The following is a 24,211-nucleotide window of genomic DNA, read 5'->3' as shown; positions in this document are numbered from 1 at the left end:
TCTCTTAATATTGGTGTAAAACTGGACAAGTTTCAGTTTGCTAATGTCTTCTTCAAATCTTCTAATCTCTTGAATATTAGTAATATGTTAATATTCTCAATAACCTGTCGCTACCCCACACATATACTCCCCAATTTCCCCGCTGAACTTACGGCTCTTCACACAGATCTTCTTTTTTCTTGGTGTTGTGTGCCATTTGCTGTTTGTTCAGTATCACATCTGATTCTGTTGCTTTGTTCACATCTGACTGATGCAAGAGCTCGGACATAGCTTTTATCTCCTCTTGGCTGATATCAGTTCCTATGTAGAGAAAATATACAATTTAGGGGGCGTTCACACTTGTTCTGGTGTCCGTCCACCGTGATTCCGCCAAAATTGCAGAAAAACAGCTTGGGGACGGCTTGCAATATGGTAAGTTTAAAAACTCGTTCATCTCAATGGCTTTATAAAGCAAACCACTGTTGTCTGTGCAGCCTATCCACTGTGAAACCGCTTTTTTTGCACGGACACAAAGTCAGACTTTAAAACTTTTGCCTGGACAACCCCTTTACGCTTCTTTGTGCATACATTGGGCATGACCAGCAACTGATAAAGACTAGAGATGAGCGAACACTAAAATGTTCGAGGTTCGAAATTCGAATCGAACAGCCGCTCACTGTTCGTGTGTTCGAACGGGTTTCGAACCCCATTATAGTCTATGGGGAACATATACTCGTTAAGGGGGAAACCCAAATCCGTGTCTGGAGGGTCACCAAGTCCACTATGACACCACAGGAAATGATGCCAACACCTCTGGAATGACACTGGGACAGCAGGGGAAGCATGTCTGGGGGCATCTAACACACCAAAGACCCTCTATTACCCCAACATCACAGCCTAACAACTACACACTTTACACACTCAATACCACATCTCTGACAGTAGGAAAACACCTTGAAACATGTGTATTTGGCACTTGCAGTGAGGAGAGCTTGTCACCAGCAGTGAATTTGGCCCTTGTAGTAAGTTGAGGTTGGCACCAACATTTGTTTTGAAAATCAGGGTGGATTGAGCCTCTAACCAGCAGAGTTTGGGCAAATTCATGGTGGAGGGAGCCTCTAAAAACCCCAGTTAGGACCAATTCATGGTGGAGGGAGCCTCTAAAAACCCCAGTTTGGACCAATTCATGGTGGAGGGAGCCTCTAAAAAACCCAGTTTGGACCAATTCATGGTGGAGGGAGCCTCTAAACAGCCCAGTTTGGGCAAATTCATGGTGGAGGGAGCCTCTAACCAGCCCAGTTTGGGCAAATTCATGGTGGAGGGAGCCTCTAAAAACCCCCGTTTGGACCAATTCATGGTGGAGGGAGCCTCTAAACAGCCCAGTTTGGGCAAATTCATGGTGGAGGGAGCCTCTAACCAGCCCAGTTTGGACCAATTCATGGTGGAGGGAGCCTCTAAAAACCCCAGTTTGGACCAATTCATGGTGGAGGGAGCCTCTAAAAAACCCAGTTTGGACCAATTCATGGTGGAGGGAGCCTCTAAACAGCCCAATTTGGGCAAATTCATGGTGGAGGGAGCCTCTAAAAACCCCAGTTTGGACCAATTCATGGTGGAGGGAGCCTCTAAAAACCCCAGTTTGGACCAATTCATGGTGGAGGGAGCCTCTAAAAACCCCAGTTTGGACCAATTCATGGTGGAGGGAGCCTCTAAAAAACCCAGTTTGGACCAATTCATGGTGGAGGGAGCCTCTAACCAGCCCAGTTTGGACCAATTCATGGTGGAGGGAGCCTCTAAAAACCCCAGTTTGGACCAATTCATGGTGGAGGGAGCCTCTAACCAGCCCAGTTTGGACCAATTCATGGTGGAGGGAGCCTCTAAAAACCCCAATTTGGACCAATTCATGGTGGAGGGAGCCTCTAACCAGCCCAGTTTGGACCAATTCATGGTGGAGGGAGCCTCTAACCAGCCCAGTTTGGGCAAATTCATGGTGGAGGGAGCCTCTAAAAACCCCAATTTGGACCAATTCATGGTGGAGGGAGCCTCTAAACAGCCCAGTTTTGGCAAATTCATGGTGGAGGGAGCCTCTAAAAACCCCAGTTTGGACCAATTCATGGTGGAGGGAGCCTCTAACCAGCCCAGTTTGGGCAAATTCATGGTGGAGGGAGCCTCTAACCAGCAGAGTTGTGGGAAAGCAGGGTGGAGGGAGCCTCTAACCAGCAGAATTGGTGGAAATCAGGGTGGAGGGAGCCTCTAACCAGCAGAGTTGGGGGAAATCATGTTGGAGGGAGCCTAGTATTAGCAGAATTGTGCAACGCTTATGGTGGATGAGTATGAGGATGCGGAGGAATTGGAGAGGTTGAGTACAGACATGGAGTTTCATGTTGGGGTGCTTTACACAGGTGGGCACAAAAATGAAGGCTCTATCCAGTGGTGGTTCATTTTTATCAAAGTGAGCCGGTCGGCACTCTCAGCTGACAGACGGGTGCGCTTGTCAGTGATGATGCCACCGGCTGCACTGAACACCCTCTCAGATAGGACGCTGGCGGCAGGACAGGACAGCACCTCCAAGGCATATAGGGCAAGTTCAAGCCACAGGTCCAACTTCGACACCCAATACGTGTAGGGCGCAGAGGGGTCGGAGAGGACAGGGCTGTGGTCGGAAAGGTATTCCCGCAACATGCGCCTATACTTCTCACGCCTGGTGACACTAGGACCCTCTGTGGCGGCACTTTGGCGAGGGGGTGCCATCAAGGTGTCCCAGACCTTAGACAGTGTGCCCCTCGTTTGTGTGGACCGGTGAGAACTTGGTCGCCTACTGGAGGAACTGTCCTCCCTGCCGCCAACGTCACATGCTGGAAACATCTCCATCATATTCTGCACCAATTGCCTGTGGCAAGCATTGATGCGATTGGCCCTCCCCTCTACCGGAATAAAAGACGAGATGTTGTTTTTATACCGGGGGTCAAGGATAGCAAAGATCCAGTACTGGTTGTCCTCCATGATTTTGACAATACGCTTGTCGGTTGTAAAGCACCCCAACATGAACTCAGCCATGTCTGCCACAGTGTTAGTTGGCATGACTCCTCTGGCCCCACCGGAAAGTTCAATCTCCATTTCCTCCTCATCCTCCATGTCTACCCATCCGCGCTGCAACAATGGGACGATTCGAAGTTGCCCGGAAGCCTCCTGTATCACCATCACATCATCGGACAACTCTTCTTCCTCCTCCTCCTCCTCCTCCTCCATTAAACGCGATGAAGCGGACAGATGTGTGGACCTACTCTCCAGCTGTGATGGATCGGATGCTATCCCTGACTCCTCTGTGTGATCTGAGTTATCCCTGATGTCAATCAGGGATTCTCTCAGAACACACAAGAGCGGGATTGTAAGGCTCACCATCGCATCCTCAGAGCTCACCCTCCTTGTGGACTCCTCAAACACCCGTAGGATGTCACAAAGGTCTCTCATCCATGGCCACTCATGGATGAGAAACTGAGGCAGCTGACTTTGTGGCACCCTAGGGTTTTGTAGCTGGTATTCCATCAAAGGTCTCTGCTGCTCAACCACTCTATTCAACATCTGAAACGTTGAGTTCCAGCGTGTGGGGACGTCGCACAAAAGCCGGTGTTGTGGCACATGCAGGCGTTGCTGGAGAGATTTTAAGCTAGCAGCGGCTACTGTCGACTTGCGAAAGTGGGCGCACATGCGCCGCACTTTCACCAGTAGCTCTGGAACATTGGGGTAGCTCTTTAGGAAACGTTGCACCACTAGGTTGAAGACGTGGGCCAGGCATGGAACATGTTGGAGTCCGGCAAGCTCCAGAGCTGCTACCAGGTTCCGGCCGTTATCACAAACGACCATGCCTGGGCCCAGGTGCAGCGGCTCAAACCATATTGCCGTCTCATCGAGGAGGGCATCCCTCACCTCGGAGGCAGTGTGCTGTCTGTCCCCCAAGCTGATCAGCTTCAGCACAGCCTGCTGATGTCTACCAACGCCAGTGCTGCAACGTTTCCAACTCGTAGCTGGGGTCACCGGGCCAGTTTGGGAAGCAGTCCCAGCCTCAACTACATTCACCCAGTGTGCCGTCAGTGAAATGTAGCGTCCCTGTCCGCATGCACTTGTCCACGCGTCGGTGGTCAAGTGGACCTTTGTGCAAAGCGCGGAACTAAGGGCCCGCCTGATGTTGAGTGACACGTGCTGGTGCAAGGCGGGGACGGCACACCGGGAGAAGTAGTGACGGCTAGGGACGGCATAGCGAGGTGCCGCAGTTGCCATCAGGTCCAGGAAGGCGGGAGTTTCAACAAGCCGGAACGCCAACATCTCCTGGGCCAGCAGTTTAGCGATGTTGGCGTTCAAGGCTTGCGCGTGTGGGTGGTTAGCAGTGTATTTCTGCCGCTGCTCCAATGTCTGAGAGATGGTGGGTTGTTGTAAAGAAGCGCCTGATGGTGCCTTTGATGGTGCAGGAGAAGGAGATAAGACAGGAACAGGGGAGGATGAGGGAGAAGTCAACAAAGTGGCGGAGGCAGTGAAGTGGTGTTCTGGCTCGTCCTCTGGAGTGCATCGCCAGCACAGTCAGCAGTGGCAGTGGCAGAGGCAGAGGCAGTGGCAGAGGCAGTGGCAGTGGCGTGAACGGCAGGCGGCCTTTGTCCTGCCGTTGCTGCCTGCCACTGATTCCAGTGCTTGGATTCCAAATGACGGCGCATTGAAGTGGTGGACAGGTTGCTCTTCTCAGAGCCCCTAATCAATTTCGAGAGGCAAATTGTGCAGACAACACTATATCTGTCCTCGGCGCATTCCTTGAAAAAACTCCACACCTTCGAGAAACGTGCCCTCGAGGTGGGAGTTTTTCGGGGCTGGGTACGAACTGGAACATCTTGGGAGATTCCGGGTGTGGCCTGGCTTCGCCTAAGCTGCTGACCTCTGCCTCTGCCTCTAGCTACCCTTTTTGGTGCTGCACTTGCCTCAACATCCACACTACTTTCCCCGCTTGACATCCCCCCTGTCCAGGTCGGGTCAGTGTCCTCATCATCCACCACTTCCTCTTCCAACTCCTGTCTCATCTCCTCCTCCTGCACAATGCGCCGGTCAACTGGATGCCCTGACGGCAACTGCGTCACATCATCGTCGATGAGGGTGGGTTGCTGGTCATGCACCACCAAATCGAACGGAGATGGAGGAGACTCTAGTGTTTGAGCATCTGGACACAGATGCTCCTCTGTTAGGTTCGTGGAATCGTGACGTGGAGAGGCAGGTTGAGGGACAATGAAAGGAGCGGAGAACAGCTCTGGGGAGCAGGGACAGTTGGGGTTATTGTTCTGTGAAGCTTGGGAATTTTGGGAGGAAGGAGGACAAGACTGTTGGGTAATAGGAGGAGAGGAGGCAGAGTCTGACTGGCTGCTGGACAATGTGCTGTAAGCGTTCTCTGACAGCCATTGCAAGACCTGTTCCTGGTTCTCGGGCCTACTAAGGTTTGTACCCTGCAGTTTAGTTAATGTGGCAAGCAACCCTGGCACTGTGGAGTGGCGCAATGCTTGCTGCCCCACAGGAGTAGGCACGGGACGCCCTGTGGCTTCACTGCTACCTTGCTCCCCAGAACCATTCCCCCGACCTCGCCCACGGCCTCGTCCACGTCCCTTTCCGGGAGCCTTGCGCATTTTGAATTCCCAGTTAGAAATTGGCACTATATACCAGTAGCAAAAATTGTGGGTGCACGTAACCCCAATATATTCTTTGAATTCCCAGTCAGACACTGGCACTATATGGCAGTAGCAAGAAATGAGGGTATTTATAACCCCAATATATTCTTTGAATTCCCAGTCAGACAATGGCACTATATACCAGTAGCAAGAAATGAGGGTATTTATAACCCCAATATATTCTTTGAATTCCCAGTCAGAAACTGGCACTATATGGCAGTAGCAAGAAATGAGGGTATTTATAACCCCAATATATTCTTTGAATTCCCAGTCAGACAATGGCACTGTATACCAGTAGTAAAAATTGTGGGTGCACGTAACCCCAATATATTCTTTGAATTACCAGTCAGAAACTGGCACTATATGGCAGTAGCAAGAAATGAGGGTATTTGTAACCCCAATATATTCTTTGAATTCCCAGTCAGAAACTGGCACTGTATACCAGTAGTAAAAATTGTGGGTGCACGTAACCCCAATATATTCTTTGAATTCCCAGTCAGACAATGGCACTATATACCAGTAGCAAGAAATGAGGGTATTTATAACCCCAATATATTCTTTGAATTCCCAGTCAGAAACTGGCACTATATGGCAGTAGCAAGAAATGAGGGTATTTATAACCCCAATATATTCTTTGAATTCCCAGTCAGACAATGGCACTGTATACCAGTAGTAAAAATTGTGGGTGCACGTAACCCCAATATATTCTTTGAATTACCAGTCAGAAACTGGCACTATATGGCAGTAGCAAGAAATGAGGGTATTTGTAACCCCAATATATTCTTTGAATTACCAGTCAGAAACTGGCACTATATGGCAGTAGCAAGAAATGAGGGTATTTGTAACCCCAATATATTCTTTGAATTCCCAGTCAGAAACTGGCACTGTATACCAGTAGTAAAAATTGTGGGTGCACGTAACCCCAATATATTCTTTGAATTACCAGTCAGAAACTGGCACTATATGGCAGTAGCAAAAAATGAGGGTATTTGTAACCCCAATATATTCTTTGAATTCCCAGTCAGAAACTGGCACTGTATACCAGTAGTAAAAATTGTGGGTGCACGTAACCCCAATATATTCTTTGAATTCCCAGTCAGACAATGGCACTATATGGCAGTAGCAAGAAATGAGGGTATTTATAACCCCAATATATTCTTTGAATTCCCAGTCAGACAATGGCACTGTATACCAGTAGTAAAAATTGTGGGTGCACGTAACCCCAATATATTCTTTGAATTACCAGTCAGAAACTGGCACTATATGGCAGTAGCAAGAAATGAGGGTATTTGTAACCCCAATATATTCTTTGAATTCCCAGTCAGAAACTGGCACTGTATACCAGTAGTAAAAATTGTGGGTGCACGTAACCCCAATATATTCTTTGAATTCCCAGTCAGACAATGGCACTATATACCAGTAGCAAGAAATGAGGGTATTTATAACCCCAATATATTCTTTGAATTCCCAGTCAGAAACTGGCACTATATGGCAGTAGCAAGAAATGAGGGTATTTATAACCCCAATATATTCTTTGAATTCCCAGTCAGACAATGGCACTGTATACCAGTAGTAAAAATTGTGGGTGCACGTAACCCCAATATATTCTTTGAATTATCAGTCAGAAACTGGCACTATATGGCAGTAGCAAGAAATGAGGGTATTTGTAACCCCAATATATTCTTTGAATTCCCAGTCAGAAACTGGCACTGTATACCAGTAGTAAAAATTGTGGGTGCACGTAACCCCAATATATTCTTTGAATTCCCAGTCAGACAATGGCACTATATACCAGTAGCAAGAAATGAGGGTATTTATAACCCCAATATATTCTTTGAATTACCAGTCAGAAACTGGCACTATATGGCAGTAGCAAGAAATGAGGGTATTTGTAACCCCAATATATTCTTTGAATTCCCAGTCAGAAACTGGCACTGTATACCAGTAGTAAAAATTGTGGGTGCACGTAACCCCAATATATTCTTTGAATTCCCAGTCAGAAACTGGCACTATATGGCAGTAGCAAGAAATGAGGGTATTTATAACCCCAATATATTCTTTGAATTCCCAGTCAGACAATGGCACTATATACCAGTAGTAAGAAATGAGGGTATTTATAACCCCAATATATTCTTTGAATTCCCAGTCAGAAACTGGCACTGTATACCAGTAGTAAAAATTGTGGGTGCACGTAACCCCAATATATTCTTTGAATTCCCAGTCAGACAATGGCACTATATGGCAGTAGCAAAAATAGTGGGTGTATATAGCCCCAATTCTATTGCTAGGGGACTTGCAGGGTATTTCTGGGGTGAAGGTGGGGGGGCACACCGTTGGAACGGGTATCGGGGGTATATATCGGGTATACGGGAATACACTGACAGTGTATTCCATTCAGGATCCTGGGAAAGCTGGGTTGCGGCGATTGAGCCCGTCAGTGCCACGTTACACTGACAAGCTTCTCCCTGGAATTTAGCTCTTATAAGAGCTGTTGGTTGTCTTCTCCTTCCTATCCTAGCCTGTTCCTGCCTACCCAGAGTCTAAGCCCTAGCTAGCTGGACGGAAACCTCCGTCCTCGGTGAATTGCAAGCTCAGAATGACGCGAACCTGGGCGGCGCTGTTCTTTTAAATTAGAGGTCACATGTTTTTGGCAGCCAATGGGTTTTGCCTACTTTTCTCAACGTCACCGGTGTCGTAGTTCCTGTCCCACCTACCCTGCGCTGTTATTGGAGCAAAAAAGGCGCCAGGGAAGGTGGGAGGGGAATCGAGTAATGGCGCACTTTACCACGCGGTGTTCGATTCGATTCGAACATGCCGAACAGCCTAATATCCGATCGAACATGAGTTCGATAGAACACTGTTCGCTCATCTCTAATAAAGACCCAACATGAATTGTTAAATGAGCCTATTTAGTTCACATCAGCCCCTTACCCTGCCCTGCAGTCTCTCACCTCTATTGAAATTGCTCTCCGTGTAGTCTTCTGCTATTTTGTTGCTGGCTCCTCCTTTGCACAGTTCTTTGTAGTCATTGCAGCAGTTCTTGAACTTGCTACATTTTGCATTACAGTGACATGATTTTTTCTTGTTAAACTTTTCTCCACATCTTCCTTGACAGGAGGTATCTGCACAGGACAGAAAGAGTAGAAAGTAATCCCTATTCTATATTAGCAACCTACAACATACCTCTAGCCAAATACAAAAGAAAACCAAACGAACGTTCTCTGCGATTCTTATAGAAGATATCAAAATGTATTGAATAGAATAATGCAAAAAATGGACAATGCATCATACCGTATATAAAAATAGCAAAATATATAAGTAAGCCCAAAATACAGACACAAGCCTGGTCTGTCCTTTAGACGCAAATAGAGTTGAAATTGGAACAGTACCACCTGGCATATATTTGCCAACTCTTCCAATTTTTGTTAGCCTCCCAAAAATTCAGAGTTGGCAAATATGGTAATACCAGTTCTAACATTTTTTTCAGTGTGACAGGGTGCACCTTCCTACTAAAAGAGGATGTTTGCAAACTGATTTTAGGTGCTGAAAGTTGTGAGCAGAGGTCAGCATCATATAACCAGTAGCAATGTGTTGTGCGTTCTGCCATCTATTATAACTAGCATCAAATTTTTCAGTGAGAGTTGGATGTCCATGATCCTGTCACTGGTTCTCCAGTTGATCGGTGTTGGAACATACTATCTACTGTGTACTGGTATACCCTACAATATCTTCTGCTTTGGAGATACTTTGACACAGTTAAGGGCCATTCACATGGAGTAACGTGCTGCGTGACCTGGCACGTATATGGCGTGTGAGATTTGGAGCGCCGTAAAAGCTCCCATTGATTTCAATGGGAGCCTGGATCATATACGCCGCGTTATTTGCTGCAAAATAACGCGGCGTATACCATCCAGGCTCCCATTGAAATCAATGGGAACTTTTACGGCGCTGAAAATCTCACACACCGTATATATATTTTTCATGGGGATTGGAAAATCATGAAGTTATAATGATGGAATATTAAAAATACTCTCAGTGTACAGAATTCAGGATGGAGTAATACCCAATTTATCATTGCAAGGAGCCTCAGGTGACTTAGAATCGGTATCTGTTAAACCCATCCCAATCCATGTTTAGTGCCTAGGAATATTCCTCATGCAATGCTGAATCTATAGACAGACACCATATTGCAAAATATAGGCAGATATATTTGTCTTTAGGAATAAAACAATACCTGGACTGTCATGATGAGTAACTTCATTCAAGTTAGGATCAATATCTGTTAGAAAAAAAAATATTTTAATATTAAATGTATTAATTTTTCAATTAATTATTAATTTGGAATATTTCTAATGATCAAATATCTATAAATTATGGGTGGTATAATATTAATCTCTCCATTTGTCAGTCCTGAGTGTACAGGATTGTTACAGTTTGTATTCTAGTACTGCTTCAGTCCACTAGAGGGAGGTAGACTCCTTATATGACTCTTAATCCAAGTAACTATACTTGTAGTTCAGAAAAATTAGAATGTAGATTTATGAATATGCTGTACTTTATAGCTGTACAATATATGGATATTACCACTGTAGTTACACACGAAGTGGCTTTTCTTACTCATGGATGACATTTAGTAATTGGCCATTGGGTTTGGGAATTTCTTTTCTTGGAAAGAATAGGATTTTTGCAGCCACTGTTTCATATGCTATCTATCTATCTATCTATCTACCTATCTATCTATCTATCTATCTATCTATCTATCTATCTATTTATGATAGTCTCTGGTTGTCAATTTGGGGAAATTGGGCACAGGGCTGTTTCAATTCACTGGTGGATCCTGTGCAAAAGTTTCATAAGTGGACCTTCCCCCCCATCCACCACTCAGACATCTCCCAGCTTTTAGAGAACATACAGCAGACAAGTATGGCAGCACATATAGCAGCATTTTTTGTGTGTGTTAAACCATGCCCCTTATAATGTCCATGTCCCCTTTGACCCATCTCTGTGGCTCCTCACAGTATTGGTTCCCTTCAATGCACCACTCACAGTGATGCACCGCACAGTGTAATGTACCCACACAGTGTAATGTCCATAAGAGGCCCTACAGAGTATAATATTCCTTAAGTGTACTCACACAATATAATTTACCCTAGATAGTTCCATACAGTATATCACCTAAGTGACCCACACAATCCCAGTGACCCCCCACTTAGTATAATACCTGTATCCTGAGAATGGCTGGGATCGGTAAGTGACACCGCGAGCCCCTAAACACTATCATTATACTCAGGGCTCTTTGCAGACCCCTGAGTATAATGATCGGAGGCCCGGGAGAGGTAAGAAACATAAAAAACACTATTACTTACCTCTCCACAATCCGGGCAGGCCTAGGCCTGCGTCCCGGGTCATGTGACGTCCGACGTCATTGAAGAAGGACGATAGCGGAGGCCAATAGCGTAGGAGCCGGGGGACAGGTAAACAACAGTAGTTTTTTATGTTTTTATCCCCCCGGGTCTCCGATTATTATGCTCTGGGGCTCTGGGGTCTGGAAAGACCCCAGAGTATAATAATTGTGTATGGGTGTCCACAGTGGAGCATAATACTAAGCGCAGGGGCCACTAAGGGACATAATAGTGTGTGCAGGGGTGACTAAGGGACATAATACTGTGTGTAGGGGCCACTATGGGGGATAATACTGTGTGCAGGGGCCACTATGGGGGATAATACTGTGTGCAGGGGCAACTAAGGGACATAATACTGTGTGCAGGGGCCACTAAGGGACATAATACTGTGTGCAGGGGCGACTAAGGGACATAATACTGTGTGCAGGGGCGACTAAGGGACATAATACTGTGTGCAGGGGCCACTATGGGGGATAATACTGTGTGCAGGGGCGACTAAGGGACATAATACTGTGTGCAGGGGCCACTAAGGGACATAATACTGTGTGCAGGGGCGACTAAGGGACATAATACTGTGTGCAGGGGCGACTAAGGGACATAATACTGTGTGCAGGGGCCATTAAGGGACATAATACTGTGTGCAGGGGTCACTATGGGACATAATACTGTGTGCAGGGGCCACTATGGGACATAATACTGTGTGCAGGGGCGACTAAGGGACATAATACTGTGTGCAGGGGCGACTAAGGGACATAATACTGTGTGCAAGGGCCACTATGGGGGATAATACTGTGTGCAGGGGCGACTAAGGGACATAATACTGTGTGCAGGGGCCACTAAGGGACATAATACTGTGTGCAGGGGCGACTAAGGGACATAATACTGTGTGCAGGGGCGACTAAGGGACATAATACTGTGTGCAGGGGCCACTAAGGGACATAATACTGTGTGCAGGGGTCACTATGGGACATAATACTGTGTGCAGGGACCACTATGGGACATAATACTGTGTGCAGGGGCCATTAAGGGACATAATACTGTGTGCAGGGGTCACTATGGGGGATAATACTGTGTGCAGGGGCCACTATGGGACATAATACTGTGTGCAGGGGCCACTAAGGGACATAATACTGTGTGCAGGGGCCACTAAGGGACATAATACTGTGTGCAGGGGTCACTATGGGACATAATAGTGTGTGCAGGGGCCACAAGCTGCCACAAGCCTTAGAAGCGACGATTACAATCCTTCCTAAAGAAGGTAAAGATCCATGTAAATGTGGAAATTACAGACCCATCTCATTACTTAAAGTGGATGTAAAACTATGGGCAAAAATTTTATCTACACGTCTCCAATCCTTCCTCCCTGATTTAATTAATCAAGAACAATGTGGCTTTGTCCCTGGACGGGAGGGTAACCATAACTCTTGTAGAGCCCTTCAATTAACTCAATATGCTCTCCACCATCGCTTACCTCTAGTCCTTCTTGGCACTGATGCCGAGAAGGCATTCGATCGTATTAACTGGTTATATATGTATCACACCCTACATAGGTTTGGGATCCCTGCGGATTTTATTACGGCGATCTCCCCCCTTTACTCATGTCCCCGGGCCAGGATCGGGGTCAATGGTTTCTTATCAGACCCATTCTCGATTAAAAATGGAACTCGACAGGGTTGCCCCCTATCCCCCACCCTTTTTATTGTGATAATGGAGACTCTCCTTTATTCGTGACCACCCGCACATCAAAGGTTTCAAAGTAGGAGTTGTTACGCATTATAGTGCTGCTTTCGCAGATGATCTGCTATTATTTGTTTCGGACCCTATAAATACCTTTCCACATATAATAAGACTGATTGAACAGTTTAGTGCACTCTCAAATTTCAAAATTAATTATTCTAAGTCGGAAGCTATGAATATCTCCCTCTCTATCCCTGAGATGAGATTTCTCCAACGTAGTTCCCCTTTCACTTGGCAATCTGGTAAATTGAAATATTTAGGCATTTATCTTACAAGAGACCAGAACGTTCGCTTTCAAGACAACTACATTCACCTCTTTAATTCTGTTAAAACCTACCTATCGTCTCTGTCTATACCTAGTATATCTTGGATGGGTAGGAAGAACCTCTTGCGCACCTTCGTCCTGCCTAAATTTCTTTATGTTTTTCAAATGTTACCTATCCCGGTTCCGAAGGTATATTTCAAAAAGTTTTGGTCACTTTTTATCTCCTTCCTTTGGAATAGTAAGAAGACTAGATTAGCTTTTGACAGACTCATTCTCCCGAAGGAATTTGGAGGTTTTGGCATGGACCCCAATTTTCCCCTTTTTCCCTGTCCCCGTCCACATTTTCAATCTACCTTGTTGATATTTTGTATTGGTTTTTTACTGTTACCCCTGAAGATCTGACTTTGTATTGCTAATCCAATGTTATTTGTTCCCGCTGCGCCTTTTTGGCGCTTTTTGAATGTTTTCTCTATGTTTTTTATATGTTTACTTGTTTCAATAAAAAAAAGAATTTGAAAGAAAGAAAGAATAATGCAAAAAATGGACAATGTATCATTTTGTATATAAAAATAGGGAAATATATAAGTAAGCCCAAAATACAGACGCAAGCCTGGTCTGTCCTTTAGACGCAAATAGAGTTGAAATTGGAACAGTACCACCTGGCATATATTTGCCAACTCTTCCAATTTTTGTTAGCCTCACAAAAAATCAGAGTTGGCAAATATGGTAATACCAGTTCTAACATTTTTTCAGTGTGACAGGGTGCACCTTCCTACTAAAAGAGGATGTTTGCAAACTGATTTTAGGTGCTGTAAGTTGTGAGCAGAGGTCAGCATGGACACTGTCACTGATCTGCAACCACGCGGCATCACACAGCCAATAGCAATGCGTTGTGCGTTCTGCCATCTATTATACCTAGCATCAAATTTTTCAATGAGAGTTGGATGTCCGTGATCCTGTCACTGGTTCTCCAGTTGATCGGTGTTGGAACATACTATCTATTGTGTACTGGAATACCCTACAAGATCTTCTGCTTTGGAGATACTTTGACACAGTTAATGGAATAACGTGCCGCGTGACCTGGCACGTATATGGCGTGTGAGATTTTGAGCGCCGTAAAAGCTCCCATTGATTTCAATGGGAGCCTGGATAGTATACGCCGCGTTATTTGCCGCAAAATAACGCGGCGTATACGATCCAGGCTCCCATTGAAATCAATGGGAACTTTTACGGCGCTCAAAATCTCACACACCATATATATATATTTTTCATGGGGATTGGAAAATCATAAAGTTATAATGATGGAATATTAAAAATACTCTCAGTGTACAGAATTCAGGATGGAGTAATACCCAATTTATCATTGCAAGGAGCCTCAGGTGACTTAGAATCGGTATCTGTTAAACCCATCCCAATCCATGTTTAGTGCCTAGGAATATTCCTCATGCAATGCTGAATCTATAGACAGACACCATATTGCAAAATATAGGCAGATATATTTGTCTTTAGGAATAAAACAATACCTGGACTGTCATGATGAGTAACTTCATTCAAGTTAGGATCAATATCTGTTAGAAAAAAAATATTTTAATATTAAATGTATTAATTTTTCAATTAATTATTAATTTGGAATATTTCTAATGATCAAATATCTATAAATTATGGGTGGTATAATATTAATCTCTCCATTTGTCAGTCCTGAGTGTACAGGATTGTTACAGTTTGTATTCTAGTACTGCTTCAGTCCACTAGAGGGAGGTAGACTCCTTATATGACTCTTAATCCAAGTAACTATACTTGTAGTTCAGAAAAATTAGAATGTAGATTTATGAATATGCTGTACTTTATAGCTGTACAATATATGGATATTACCACTGTAGTTACACACGAAGTGGCTTCTCTTACTCATGGATGACATTTAGTAATTGCCCATCGGGTTTGGGAATTTCTTTTCTTGCCGGATTTTTGCAGCCACTGTTTCATATTCTATCTATTTATATATACTTATGATAGTCTCTGGTTGTCAATTTGAAGAACTTGGGCACAGGGCTGTTTCAATTCACTGGTGGATCCTGTGCAAAAGTTTCATAAGTGGACCTTCCCCCCCCCCCCCATCCACCACTCAGACATCTCCCAGCTTTTAGAGAACATACAGCAGACAAGTATGGCAGCACATATAGCAGCATTTTTTTTGTGTTAAATCATGCCCCTTATAATGTCCATGTCCCCTTTGACCCATCTCTGTGGCTCCTCACAGTATTGGTTCCCTTCAATGCACCACTGACAGTGATGCACCGCACAGTGTAATGTACCCACACAGTGTAATGTCCATAAGAGGCCCTACAGAGTATAATATTCCTTAAGTGTACTCACACAATATAATTTACCCTAGATAGTTCCATACAGTATATCACCTAGAAGCCCTTGCACCGCATAGGGAAAAGGGCCATGACTGCTGCGATGGGGGTTGCTAGGAGACCTAGTTTGAATTCCTCTCCGCCCTCTGTTTTGGTGAGGTCACATATTTATAAATATTGGGTCTTTATATTATTTAGGGGGCACGTGGGTCTGGCACTTACCCTCCGTCAGTCGGATGAGAGGAAACTGCGTCCCAGAACCCAGCTTTCATGGCAGACCTGGAACAGCTAATTTTCGCCGAGGTGCAGGCTGGTGGTAGCAGATGGCTTCAGGAGATCATCCAGAGGGCTTCTGCTCATCTTCCTCCCCCTGAAGATTTGGAATCCAGTGCTGTCTCCCGTTCATCTCGCAGGCCGCAGCGGCGGGTGCGGCGGCCTGTCCGTCTCAGTCCCAGCCCCCCGGCGCGTGGAGGTAAGCGGTGTGCGCCGTCGGGGGCTGTGGCTGGGGTGGGGGAACATCCCGGATCCAGCTCCAGCCGTGCCCAGCGTATGGCTCCCCCTAGGCTGCAGGCGCGGCCTTCTTCTTCACCCGGCAGCCGCCCTGTGGCTTGCCGGAGACGGGCTGCAGCGCTGCCTCCCGCCGGAGCGGGAGGTGAAGCTCCGCCCACCGCTAGGCCGGAGCCTGGCGGTGGTGAAGAGGATCGTGCCCGGCAGGATCCTTCCAGGCCGCAGGAGCGGCCTTCGTTGCTACCCGGCAGCCGGTCCGCGGCTTGCCGGAGACGGCCTAGCAGGCCTGCTGCGCGGCCTCCCGCTGGAGCGAGAGGCGAAGCCCCGCCCACCGCTAGGCCGGAGCCTGGTGGTGGTGAAGTTCTTGCTGCCGGAGGCCCCATCGTGCGGCCTCAGACTCCGGGGGCCGGCCCACATGCGGGAATAGGTGCCGGGTCTGTGCCCCCGGCTAGGCCGGAGCCTGCTCCCATCTCCGGCCTCCTCCAAGATGGCGCCCGGCTCCTGCACACCAAGCCTCCAGTGGGCGGGCCTCTCGCAGGAGCGGGAGGTGAAGCCCCACCCACGACCCGACCGGGTCCCGCCCACAATTATGGCCGCCGCCCTGACGATGCCGGACAGACGCCTGGGATCATCGTGCCCTCCGCCGCTGCGGGGGGTGAAGACACTGGATCGGGTGAGCTGTATTTACCCGGGGTTGGGGTCTTAGAGGTCCTGTCCTCGGCTGGGGATGGTGGGCTTCTGGCGGGGCCAGGGGGGGGCGGGGCAAATTTAATGTATGGGTCAGACCTTGGGAGCCTGGATATTGTCCCTCCCACCCCTCCCCCTCTCTCCCCTGCCCCGTCGGTTTCCCTCCTTCCCCAAGTACACCACTCCCTAAGACAGGCTATTGCACCGGGGGGAGTTTCCGTACCTGTGGGGCGTACACATGCCCACTCTGCTGTGGTTTCTAACCGCCCACAAGTTTCGGGGGCTGCTGACCGGTTCCCTCAGTCCCCTAGGTCAGAGGTCACCCGGGTCAGGTCCTCCAGCAAAAGAAGATATCAGGATGCTTATAGGGGAGCTTCAGGAAGGCATGATTCAGCCAGGTCTTCTCGAAGATCGCATTCACATGCTTCCCCCTGTTCCTCTTTCTCATCAGGTTCCACGGCATATCGCCATCATGATCGGCGCCGTAGAGACGTTAGTCGCCATCGTTGCCGCAGTCGTCATCGCTGCCGTAGCCGCCGCAGCGGTAGAACATCTCCCTCCAGATCTCCCAGCCGACGCTCCCATGGACATGGGAGACAGCGTTCCAGGGCACCTTCTCGCCACTCGCAGCACACTGCGCCTCGCCACCCGCAGTCACCTCGATCCTCACCGCCTGCGACAGCCGCTCTACAGCCCACGCCTGGACCAAGCATGCCTGGACCGGTCACGGGGACCAAATCTGACGGTGAGTTGCCTTGTCTCCCGGCTTGGTTGACCCTTGCCAACCCGGCTCCAGGTGAAGACCTTGCATCCTTCTTGAGACGTACTTTAGCGACTGTTGAGAATTCCGCTTCCGATAGGTTCTCGGGGGATGGCCTTGGCGGGCCTATGCCTTCGCCGGCGTGCCACCCCCCGGGTTTAACATTTAAAGATTCTATTTTTTGTGGGGTTTCCCCTCTCGGTACTCATGTACCGGCGGAAACCCGGGAAAAAATAGTTAACGGAGAGTATGTGGACATTTGGTCCCTCCTGTCCACTGACCATTCGACAGTGGACAAAGAGCGGACTTTTGAGAGGGGTTCAGATAGGAAGCCAAAGGTCGCTAAGACCTTCGGTAATTGGCTTCAGGCCTTTGCGGTTTTTGCTCACATTTTGTGCCAGCACTCCCCCACCAAAGGCCCTGAACTATTCGTCTATCTGGACACCATCCATGGCGCCAGCAAGCTGCACGGTGGTGCGGCATGGTGGCGCTATGATGAGGAATTCAGGCGTCGCTTAGCTTTGACCCCGGCGGTTGGCTGGGCGTCAAAGGCTTTGGACGTCTGGGTGCAACTCATCTTGTCACAAAAATCGCAGAAGCCCTTTCAAGCAGGTGCTGGAGGTTCCACCTCCGGTCAGACCTCCCTGCCCCACAAGCCAACAGGATCCTGTTGGCTGTTTAACGAAGGGCATTGTAGATTCTTTAACTCCTGCAGATTCCGGCATGATTGCTCGATCTGCGGAGGGAATCACGCGGCCCTTAGGTGTTTGCGTCGGGGAAAACAGGTATCCAAAGTGGGTACTGCCGGCTCCGGAGAGAACTCCGGTGAGAGGTCTAGTTCTGCAGCAGTGGCTAGACCTCTACCCGCGGAAGCGGGAGGCAAGACTGCTTGAGTCTGGATTCCGGGTAGGCTTTGTCATCCCGTTTGAGGAGTCGCCGGTGTCCTCCTTTTCTGGTAACCTTCGTTCTGTTTTGGCTGACGAACCCCTGGCTTGGGACAAGGTGATGAAGGAAGTGTCTTTGTGCAGAATGGCGGGCCCGTTTGACGAGCCCCCTTTTCCTAATTTGAGGGTTTCCCCTCTGGGCTTGGTACCTAAGAGGGAACCTGGAAAATTCCGACTCATTCATCACCTGTCCTATCCCAGGGGAGACTCGGTTAACGATGGTATTTCAAAGGAGGTGTCGGCGGTTTCTTACACGTCCTTTGACAAGGCGGTCGATCTTGTTCGGCGAGCGGGCGTCGGGGCCCTGTTGGCCAAATCCGACATCGAGTCCGCTTTTAGGTTACTCCCCATCCATCCCGATTGCCTTCACCTCCTTGGCTGTTCATTGCGCGAAAAGTTTTTCGTGGATATGTGCTTGCCAATGGGGTGTTCAATCTCCTGTTCGTTTTTTGAAATGTTTTCTTCCTTTTTGGAATGGGTTGTGCGTTTCGAAACCGGATATCACTCCATCTTGCATTATTTGGATGATTTCCTTTTCGTTGGGCCGCCCAATTCCCCGGTTTGCGAATTTTTGCTTTGTTCCTTCCGTAGTTTAATGGCGTCGTGTGGGGTCCCCCTCTCCGAGGAGAAAACGGTTGGTCCTGTGACCTGCCTTTCTTTCCTTGGCATCGAGATTGACTCAGTTGCCATGGTATTTCGTTTACCAGACGACAAATTGGATCGCCTGGTACGGGAGGTACAGGCTGCTGAATGTTCCAAGAAGGTGACCTTGCATCAAATGCAGGTGCTGTTAGGGCTATTAAATTTTGCGTGCAAGGTCATTCCAATGGGTCGCACTTTTTGCCGGCGTCTGTCCCTAGCCACTAAAGGGGTCTCCCAGTCGCACCATTTTATTCGTATTACCCGGTCGCTCCGGGAAGATTTACAGGTGTGGCAACAATTTTTGTCATCCTTTAACGGTAGAGCGGTTTGTCAGTCCGAATCGGTGTCCAGTGCCGACCTGGCTCTTTTTACAGATGCGGCCGGTAGCGACGGTTTCGGGGCAGTCCTGGGGTGCAAGTGGTGCAGGGCAGCCTGGCCCTCTTCGTGGGTTGACAGGGGTTTTGTGAAGAATTTAACTCTCCTCGAGTTGTTTCCCATCATTGTAGCGGTGGAACTGTGGGGACGGGACCTCAGCAATTGTCGCATATTGTTCTGGTCTGATAACATGTCGGTCGTGCAGGCAGTGAACAGCTTATCCTCCTCCTCATTGGAGGTGTTGGCCCTTCTTAGGCATTTGGTTCTTCGCTGCCTGCAGGCCAACATTTGGTTCCCCGCCCGGCATGTTCCGGGCGCCCAAAATGCTATTGCTGACGCCCTGTCCCGTTCTAACTTGCAGCTGTTTCGTTCTTTACACCCGTCGGCCGAGGAAGAGGGGACCCCGTGCCCGCCAGCATTATGGAGCTTGTTGGAGAGGATTTGACGTCCTTAGTACGGAAGTCGCTGGCCCCGTCTACTTGGCTGGGCCATACCAGAGCTTGGCAGGAATTCCTGAGACCCTCTGGCGGTTGTTTACCCGCGGAGGATTCCCCTTTGACTCCACTCGTCCTATCCTATTTAGTTGACCTTCGTGGTAGGGGGCTTTCCGCCGCAGCGGCGGCGCGTAAGCTTGCAGGGATAGCCTTCATGTTGAAACTTTTGGGACGGGTTGACGTTACAAAAATTTTTATTGTCAAACGGGTTTTGAAGGGGTGGAAAAAAGAGACGTTTCTTCGGGATATGCGTCGTCCCGTCTCTTTTACTATGCTCACTAGTTTGTTGCAGATCCTCCCTCACATCTGTACTGATGGTGGGGAGGTTCTGCTGTTCCGGGTTGCCTTTTCGCTGGCCTTCTTCGGGGCCTTGCGTATTGGGGAACTACTTCCCTCCAGCGCATCCTCCGGGGGGGGTTTAGCGAGTAGGGACGTCTTTCATTCTGACTCTGGGGTTCGTATTTGCTTGCGTCGATCGAAAACGGATATTTATGGCCAGGGATCCTGGGTTCCCATTCTTCCTACGGGTTCTACCTTTTGTCCGGTGCGCCTGGTTGGGGAATTTTTGCGGCGCCGTTTTCAGTCGCCCACCTTTTTGGTCCATGATTCCGGTTCCCCGCTTACGCGTTATCAGTTTTTTACGGTTTTTCGCTCGTCCCTGCGTTTTTTAGGATTCGACCCCAGCGAATTCGGGACTCACTCTTTCCGCATAGGTGCGGCCACTACGGCCGACCTTTGCGGTCTGCAGCCGGAGTCCATTAAAAAGTTGGGTAGGTGGAGGTCAAATTGCTTTCGCCGTTATATTAGGCCTGACTTACTCCTTTTGTGATTTTCTTGCGTTTTTGTTTAATTTGTTCTTCTTTTTTTCACAGATACTTCCCCTGTTTCGGTTTGGATCCTAGGCCATTCCTACATTTTTTGGGCGGAGCGTAGAGCGGCGGTTCGTCCAGGCGGCCTCACCCTTGGAATACCCGGTATTTCTGTAACCTGGATGGGATTTAGAGGGCTTAAGTGGGTTAGAATTTTAGCTGAGGTGGCCAAGATTAGTCGGGTGTCCACGGGGCCGGTCATTCTAGTAATTCACGCAGGTGGGAATGACCTGGGCAAGATAAAACTGGGTGATCTTATTTCGGTAATTCGTCAGGATTTTTCCCGATTTTTTGAGTTTTTTCCTAAGTTGATCCCTGTTTGGTCCGAGGTCGTTCCCAGGGCACGATGGCGAGGCGCTCGCTCGCATGCTGCACTGGAGCGTTCTCGCAAAGTCCTTAATGTCCGAGTGGCTAAGCACGTTCTTTCCCTGGGGGGTGTTTCCGTTCGGCACTCCGAACTCGCGGGGGATAATAGGGATCTGCTCCTTCAGGATGGGGTTCATTTGAACCCCATCGGTTTGGGCATTTTCTTGTCCGGTTTGCAGGACGGCCTAGAGAAGGCCCTCCTGCTGGTTCGTGGGGTTGGTCAGAGCCAGCCGTAGTTCTGTTACGCTGTCTCCTCCATGGCAGGAGTGTTCCACGAACCGTGGACAGATGGACATTTAGGCAGGCCCCTGTCTACCAGCGGCCTGTATTTTCTGGAGGAAGACAGAGATGATCGGATTTGTCAAGTTAATTTTGGTTGTTATCTGAGTTAATAAAGCTGTGGCCAACCCACATAAACCACATAGATTTGTCCGGATCCTAATTTTGGGGTTATTATGGGGCGGAGAAATATTATTGGGTTTTAAGGTATTCGCAGCAGTCTAAGTAACCCACACAATCCCAGTGACCCCCCACTTAGTATAATACCTGTATCCTGAGATCATAAATAGAATTGAAATTGAGACCCCTTCACCCCAGGAGACAGGGCATCCTGCTATGACTAACATGGTCCTGCCCAGTGGCATAACTACCGTGGTAGCAGTGGTAGGGCTTGGGACATTAGGGGGCCCGGTGACAGCCGCTACCGCTGTGTTTTTTTTTTAAATAGGCCGTTATGGGCCCTATTTACTTACCGATCCTGGCTGGGCCGGGATCGGTAAGTGACACCGCAGGCCCCACAAACAGTATCATTATATTTGGGGGTCTTTGCAGACCCCCGAGTATAATGATTGGAGGCGCAGGAGAGGTAAGAAACATAAAATAAAACACTATTACTTACGTCTCCACGATCCGGGCAGGCCTAGGCCTGTGTCCCGGGTCATGTGACGTCTGACATCATTGAAGAAGGACGACAGCGGAGGCCAACAGTGTAGGAGCCGGGGGGCAGGTAAACAACAGTAGTTTTTTATGTTTTTATCCCCCGGGTCTCCGATTATTATGCCCTGGGGTCTGAAAAGACCCCAGAGTATAATAATTGTGTATGGGTGTCCACAGTGGAGTATAATACTGAGTGCAGGGGCCACTAAGGGACATAGTAGTGTGTGAAGGGGCGACTAAGGGACATAATGCTGTGTGAAGGGGCGACTAAGGGACATAATGCTGTGTGAAGGGGCGACTAAGGGACATAATGCTGTGTGAAGGGGCGACTAAGGGACATAATACTGTGTGCAGGGGCGACTAAGGGACATAATACTGTGTGCAGGGGCGACTAAGGGACATAATACTGTGTGTAGGGGTGACTAAGGGATATAATAGTGTGTGCAGGGGCGACTAAGGGAGATAATATTGTGTGTAGGGGCGGCTAAGGGACATAATAGTGTGTGTAGGGGCGACTAAGGGACATAATATTGTGTGCAGGGGTGACTAAGGGACATAATATTGTGTGTAGGGGCGACTAAGGGACATAATAGTGTGTGCAGGGGCCACTAAGGGACATAATAGTGTGTGCATGGGCCACTAAGGGACATAATAGTGTGTGCAGGGGCCACTAAGGGACATAATAGTGTGTGCAGGGGCCACTAAGGGACATAACAGTGTGTGCAGGGGCCACTAAGGGACATAACAGTGTGTGCAGGGGCCACTAAGGGACATAATAGTGTGAGCAGGGGCCACTAAGGGACATAATAGTGTGTGCAGGGGCCACTAAGGGACATAACAGTGTGTGCAGGGGCCACTAAGGGACATAATAGTGTGTGCAGAGGCGACTAAGGGACATAATATTGTGTGTAGGGGTGGCTAAGGGACATAATACTGTGTGCAGGGGCGACTAAGGGACATAATATTGTGTGTAGGGGCGGCTAAGGGACATAATAGTGTGTGTAGGGGCGACTAAGGGACATAATAGTGTGTGAAGGGGCGACTAAGGGACATAATAGTGTGTGCAGGGGCCACTAAGGGACATAATATTGTGTGCAGGGGCGACTAAGGGACATAATAGTGTGTGCAGGGGCCACTAAGGGACATAACAGTGTGTGCAGGGGCCACTAAGGGACATAATAGTGTGTGCAGAGGCGACTAAGGGACATAATATTGTGTGTAGGGGCGGCTAAGGGACATAATACTGTGTGCAGGGGCGACTAAGGGACATAATATTGTGTGTAGGGGCGGCTAAGGGACATAATATTGTGTGTAGGGGCGGCTAAGGGACATAATAGTGTGTGTAGGGGCGACTAAGGACCATAATATTGTGTGTAGGGGCGACTAAGGGACATAATAGTGTGTGAAGGGGCGACTAAGGGACATAATAGTGTGTGCAGGGGCCACTAAGGGACATAACAGTGTGTGCAGGGGCCACTAAGGGACATAACAGTGTGTGCAGGGGCCACTAAGGGACATAACAGTGTGTGCAGGGGCCACTAAGGGACATAATAGTGTGTGCAGAGGCGACTAAGGGACATAATATTGTGTGTAGGGGCGGCTAAGGGACATAATACTGTGTGCAGGGGCGACTAAGGGACATAATATTGTGTGTAGGGGCGGCTAAGGGACATAATAGTGTGTGTAGGGGTGACTAAGGGACATAATATTGTGTGTAGGGGCGACTAAGGGACATAATATTGTGTGTAGGGGCGACTAAGGGACATAATAGTGTGTGAAGGGGCGACTAAGGGACATAATAGTGTGTGCAGGGGCCACTAAGGGACATAATATTGTGTGTAGGGGCGGCTAAGAGACATAATATTGTGTGTAGGGGCGGCTAAGAGACATAATATTGTGTGTAGGGGCGACTAAGGGACATAATATTGTGTGCAGGGGCGACTAAGGGACATAATAGTGTGTGAAGGGGCGACTAAGGGACATAGTGTGTGCAGGGGCCACTAAGGGACATAATATTGTGTGCAGGGGCGACTAAGGGACATAATAGTGTGTGCAGGGGCCACTAAGGGACATAATAGTGTGGTGCAGGGGCCACTAAGGGACATAATAGAGCGCGCAGGAATGCGGAGGAGGGGGTAGGTCGAGGTCTTCGGTGTCGGTTGGTGGGGGGGGCACCATGTCAAAAGTTCGCCACG

The 24,211-nt window shown here is 48.4% G+C and overlaps 1 protein-coding gene across 1 annotated transcript in view; it reads right to left on the bottom strand.

Annotated features, from left to right (window-relative positions):
• Nucleotides 1-24,211, bottom strand: part of ENDOU (endonuclease, poly(U) specific) — a 42,655-nt gene that overhangs the window by 7,179 nt on the left and 11,265 nt on the right. The window contains exons 3-6 of the mRNA XM_075262914.1: nt 14,603-14,647; nt 9,910-9,954; nt 8,627-8,797; nt 153-300 (exon numbers count right to left, since the gene is read on the bottom strand). Coding sequence (XP_075119015.1) covers nt 153-300; nt 8,627-8,797; nt 9,910-9,954; nt 14,603-14,647 — 409 coding nt within the window. The remainder of the gene's footprint in view (nt 1-152; nt 301-8,626; nt 8,798-9,909; nt 9,955-14,602; nt 14,648-24,211) is intronic.

This window comes from Leptodactylus fuscus, chromosome 2, assembly GCF_031893055.1.
Source record: "Leptodactylus fuscus isolate aLepFus1 chromosome 2, aLepFus1.hap2, whole genome shotgun sequence".
NCBI classification, from domain to species: domain Eukaryota; kingdom Metazoa; phylum Chordata; class Amphibia; order Anura; family Leptodactylidae; genus Leptodactylus; species Leptodactylus fuscus.
The sequence above is the reverse complement of the archived record's forward strand: the minus strand, read 5'-3'. Positions and strand labels throughout refer to the sequence as shown.